This window comes from Lathyrus oleraceus, chromosome 1 (assembly GCF_024323335.1).
Source record: "Lathyrus oleraceus cultivar Zhongwan6 chromosome 1, CAAS_Psat_ZW6_1.0, whole genome shotgun sequence".
Taxonomy (NCBI): Eukaryota; Viridiplantae; Streptophyta; class Magnoliopsida; order Fabales; family Fabaceae; genus Lathyrus; species Lathyrus oleraceus.
The window spans coordinates 432518730-432524347 of NC_066579.1; the positions used below are offsets into that span (position 1 = coordinate 432518730).

At 30.6% G+C, this 5618-nt stretch overlaps 1 protein-coding gene across 1 annotated transcript; it reads right to left on the minus strand.

The window, feature by feature from the left end:
• Positions 1-1315: 1315 nt before the first annotated feature.
• On the minus strand, positions 1316-3299 carry LOC127080139 (uncharacterized). Its single transcript, XM_051020473.1, has 2 exons — positions 2705-3299; positions 1316-1655 (listed from the first exon to the last, which is right to left on the minus strand). The coding sequence occupies exons 1-2, from the start codon at positions 3167-3169 to the stop codon at positions 1488-1490; spliced, it is 633 nt and encodes a 210-aa protein (XP_050876430.1). The 5' UTR covers positions 3170-3299; the 3' UTR covers positions 1316-1487.
• Between the last annotated feature and the right edge of the window lie 2319 nt (positions 3300-5618).

Consider the following 5618-nt stretch of genomic DNA (forward strand, 5'->3'; position numbering starts at 1 on the left):
ATAATAAAATACCATTTTTCTAGTAGTGAAATTATGATTTTAATATTATTATATGAAAATGAGAAATTATAAATGTTTTTACAAAAATATTTTTTATTAATAACATGAAGAAAAACAATTTAGAAGAGATAATAATAAATTTTTAAAATGTAAAATAATTTATATACAATTTTTCCCCATGAAAACGGTATGATTTAAATGCAGAGTCTTATCAACCAGTGCGGAGTTCCTATCCAAGCAGGATAATATGTTTGAGGAACTCATGTTTCGACCCGAATATTTATTCATTTTTTTATTGAGTTTCAAAACAAAAAATTAATTTTGACAAAGTAATTAACTATGTTCACAAGTGAGAAAAGAAATAGACTTAACAGTATGGTTCAAAACTTAAAATCTTTCAGAGTGCCTTCATTTCTGCATAACCTTCCCATGTCTGTATCCTTCCCATTTTCTGATAACTGATTAGGAGAAATATGTTAAAATTAAGTCAAACAGTGAGGTTTCTTGGAGGTCGTGATTTTGGCTTTTGAACTGCTCAATAATGGTATCACTTTTGGATAATAGGAAGAAAATATATCCACCACCATACATCCATCACGGATATTTGAATTCTTCAGCCCTAAATTTTGACTAGAAACACAGCAGGATTCTGCACAACTTCTACAGATGCATGCTAATAAAGATAGATTCAGTACTAATATGCGAACACAGTAGAGCAAAACAGCAGGACATATCGCAAGGGTTACTGAATTTTTTAAATAACAGCTGCACGCAAATGCTAAACAGATACTCAGAATCAGGTATGATCAGACCAGTACCAACTACACCAACAAATATCCACCGGTTTGTTACTACCAACATAGATGACAATCACCAACAAATATCCATCAGTTTGTTACTACCAACATGGATGACAATTGAAGAGTATAATTTTCTGCTGCTTAGTCATATTCCAACTCAGAGCTTTGCTTGTATTTTTGAAGTCGAATGTTGAGAATGTATCAAGTATAAGTAGTGTGGATAATAGTCTCACATTGATTGGAAATGTAGAGACTTGAGCATTTATAAGTGAGAGAATTCACTCACCTATCACCTTAAGGTTTTGGGTGAATATATGATGACACAAAGATGTTGTTCAAAAAGAAGAAATCCCATGATTTTCAATGTTCTCTATTGAAAAACTCCCTCAACATCGAAATTGACTATTTCAATGATTTCTAAACACATTTGCACGTTGGGTTAAATTGATTTCTTTCAATTTTAACTATTCTAAAAGAACCTTTCTTATTTTCAGCTTCTCTATGTGATTAATGTGTTATCTCCAAACACATTTTCTCTTACACAAAACTTATTCTCTTAAACAAACTTCATAATAAGCCTTGCATTTACAATTTTTCTCATATCATGACAATTTAGTAGGTGGTTAGGAGAATAATGATACCACCATTATATTATAGCTCCAAACCTACCAAAAAGCAACTAACTAATTATAGCTCAGAGTTTTTATCAGTCACAGGAAAAAATTGTAATACCAAATCCTTGGCAACTTTGATCAAATCCTTCAAATCATTGCCACCAAGTAAAAGACAATCTTTGATTAACCCACCTTCCACGACCTCAATTCGCAGCGTCTTCACTATTTCCCTCACCATTTCCTGACAAACCATATGCCAAAATCAGGACATGCAAATATATCAGAGTTTTTTTTTGGTTTACATTTGATTCTTGTATCACAAAAATTGATTTAGACTAGAGCTTAAAAGCAAATGCTTATAGAAGGGGTAAGTAGAACTAACTTAAGAGTCATATTCACTAAAGATTATCTTAGAATCCCTAAAATGAACGACGCAGAATGCAATAAAAGTAGAGTGAAAATGCAATAAAAGTAGAGTGAAATGGAATAGAGAGAACCAAATATCATTCTATTGTTTAAATATTTTATTATAGAATGGATAAATTTCTCATTCCGCCCAAATTATAGGAAAGAAAATGAGATAGATAACACTTCATTCTGCTCCATAGAATTTTAATTAATCCAAACCATAAAATTTAACTAATCTAAACCATAAAATTTTATTCCATTTTATCTCATACCATTTCATTTTAACACCTAACTAATCTAAACCATAAAATTTTATTCCATTTTATCTCATACCATTTCATTTTAACACCTAACTAATCTAAAACACAAAATTTTATTCCATTTTATCTCATACCATTTCATTTTAACACCTCCATCAATTCAAACAAAGTTTTTTATTTTAGCACATCATTAGATTCTTATAAGTGTATTTTTAATTTCATTGTATGAATGAAATGACAAAATAATGAGTGGGAAAAGAGTGACTAGAATTGAATATAAAAATTAAAAACCCATTTATATATTTATGTTTTTTTACCCAATATATATATAATTAATAGTGATTCAAACAATAAATTTAATGTTAAAATCAAAATCAAAATTTTAAATTATAATCAATTTTGCTACAAATAGTAAACTACTAGTATTACTTTGGTTTCTAATATATAGATATATATATATATATATATATATATATATATAACAATTAATAGTTAATTTTGTCACTGAATGTATTTGCAATTTAATGTACATTTTCATATAACGATTTTCTCTAATACTATGGTTAACCATTAACATGAAATTATAACATAAAAGTAAATGAAACGGCGTCGTGAAACGTACCGATTGACCAAAGGCTTTGAGGAGTTTGCGAGACAGCGATTTCGTAACGGTGAGGAGATTCTGGTAATTTCTCGAGAGCCAAACAGCCCTTTCTGCAGCCGATTCCAAACGAGTCAACTCATTCAAACTCCTAAGAAACTCGTTGATGTCAGAAACTGCACCATATAGCTCTTTGAACGGGAGTTCCTTCAACGTCCAGTTCCAAGACCAAGCGGACCAGACAAGCTTCATGAATCCAAATCCAGTGACCTTCTCCAAACTGTTTGCGATTGTCCTGGCTCTGTTGGCGCCGGCGACATCGCCTCTGGCGGCACGGAGGTTTGCGACGCCGATGAAAATGGAGTGTGCGAGGGAGAAGAATTCTCGGAATCGGAAATAGGAAGAGAACGAGAGTGATTGGGATGGTGTGATGAGGAGAATTAAGAAGAAGAAGACAAGGGTTGAGTTTGATCGGACGGTTGCCATTTGATCTGGAAATCCAACGCCAAGAGATTGCGAAAAACTGTTTTCAAGTTGGGGATGGTTCGGGTTGCCACCGCCCAAGATAATATCTTTGGTTTCCTAATTCCTTTCCTTTGGGTCGGTTTATTTTTAAAATCCTTCTGTTTTCATTTACTTTCATCATAAAATAAAATAAAAATAGATTATTTTCATCTAATTTAATTATAAAATATCAAAATTTCCTATATTATATGAACATTTACAAAAAAATTTACATGTATTAATGATATTTTTCTTATAAATTCATCTAGTGTTTTGTGGATGAACGAGAATAAGAAGAAGTGAATTCTTCTGTATAACGGTAAGATTCTTCGTTGCCCCGGTAAGTTTCTTCAATGTGGTGGAGTTGAATGGATTGGCTAAGTAGGTCTCTCACAAGAGACTGAAAAATTAGCTTCTTTTTATTTATTTATAAATATTTAACCACTTAATATTTGTTTTTTTAATTATCTAACAGCGATTTTAAATCAACACAATTTTTTTTCTTCAACCTTTTAACAATAATTTTACAATAGTTTTAAACTATTATAGAATAATCACTGATTAATTTTAAAATCACCGATAAATAATAAAAATTGGAAAAGAAAATGTTGAAATGCTACTGCTTACATGAGAAACCTTTTAAGGGTTCTCTCTAATATTGGAATAACTCAATATCCAAGTCAGTAAAGTGAGAGATGTACTCCAATTCATAAGAATGAGAATAATAAGAATCTTTTACCATATTATCATTTTTTTTTAAATGATTAATCAGAATGTCATTTATTTCAAATACATTATCTAAAGTATCCTTTTTTTCAAATAAAAAAAATTCGTTTATAGAGCAGTCACCCAATAAAAGAGTGATCCCCTTTAAAAAATTAAAACACCTGCCACTGAATAGGCGGCACCTTATAAAATAATTTTTTTTTTATTTTGAAAATTTTAATATTAATAATAAATATATATTAAATAACATATTTATAATAAATAACATATTTATAAAAAATATATATGATTTAGTTTTGAAATTATAATAAACTAATTTAAATTTATTTATATATATAATAATTTTAATTAAATAATTTTTTATTATTTTATACATACCCGACATCATAATTGATCGTTACTTTAGATTTTTTATTATTTAAGAATACATTCGGAAGTATAATAGACTGTGTTTTTTATTATTTAAATATAGATCCGAAATTATAATAGACAATTGTTTTTTATTTTTTATTATTTAAGTATAGATTCCGAACTGTAATAATTGATTGTTTTTTATTTTTTATTATTTAAGTATATATCTAAAACTGCAATAGGCGATTGTTTTGATTTATCTATAATGTCAATTGTTTTGGCGGTGCCACGTGGCGAATTTGGTATAAATAGATGTGTGATTCGATTAGTTTTTTCACATCCATTCTCATTTTCTTCTAATTTTTAAAGTTGCTCATTTGTTCTAACATGAATCGTTGCTACGGGCATGTTATTTATTCGAGTGTCAAGCCTCCGATGAGGATGCTTATTTGGAACATCCAAAGTTTCGAGTATATAGAGAAGAACTTGATCTGTTGGTTAGACAAAGAGATTAATGATGGTGAAAGAATTAGAAGTATTGAGCGACTTGTTTCGTCCATCTCTATTGTAGAAGACAACAATGGTGTCCAGCGTATGTGGGTGCAAGTTAAAGATGACAGTGATGTCAGTGCTTTGATGTCTTGAGGTGATGATATTGTTTTGATTGTTGTAATCTCTTAGAGTTGTTATGGTGTGAAGTGTTTTTATTTGTTGTTTGTGTTGTATTTTGAGATGATAATCTTCAGTGTTAAGTGTTGTTTGTCATATTATCTATTATTAAATGTGAAAGATCTTTGTATTAAAAAAACTTTATTTAACGACAGAATAAATACTTAATTAACCGTTGATGGTAATCTGAAATTGATATTGCACAACAACAAAAAACATAATTATTACTATTTCCAACAACTGGACACCGAGTTAGGTTGTGTCCAAGAAGACGACACAATCCACATTTCCTCTCAAACTTATCAATTGTGTCCATTTCTGTTCTAATACGTGTGTTTATTGGGTGACCTTTCTTGTTCCTCCGCATACTTGGATTATGGAAAATTTAATCTCCTTCATAAACAGGTCAATATTCCTCGTACGGTAGCACTGGAAAGCTTGTGATGTAAAGCCCAAATAAAGTTTACGACCTTGTAAACGTTGGACAAGTGAGCATGGGTGTCTAGGTGTACACTAGAACATGCAGCGATAACATGTGAACAAGAAACGTGGTAAGCTTGAAACTTCCTGTAGTCACACTAGCCATTTAACACGTCGACCTTGTAACGTCCCATAGGTTTCCCCTCGCCATGGTCCATCGTCTCCTTCACCCTGAAAGTATGACGTTGGTACTCAAAAGAGGTTA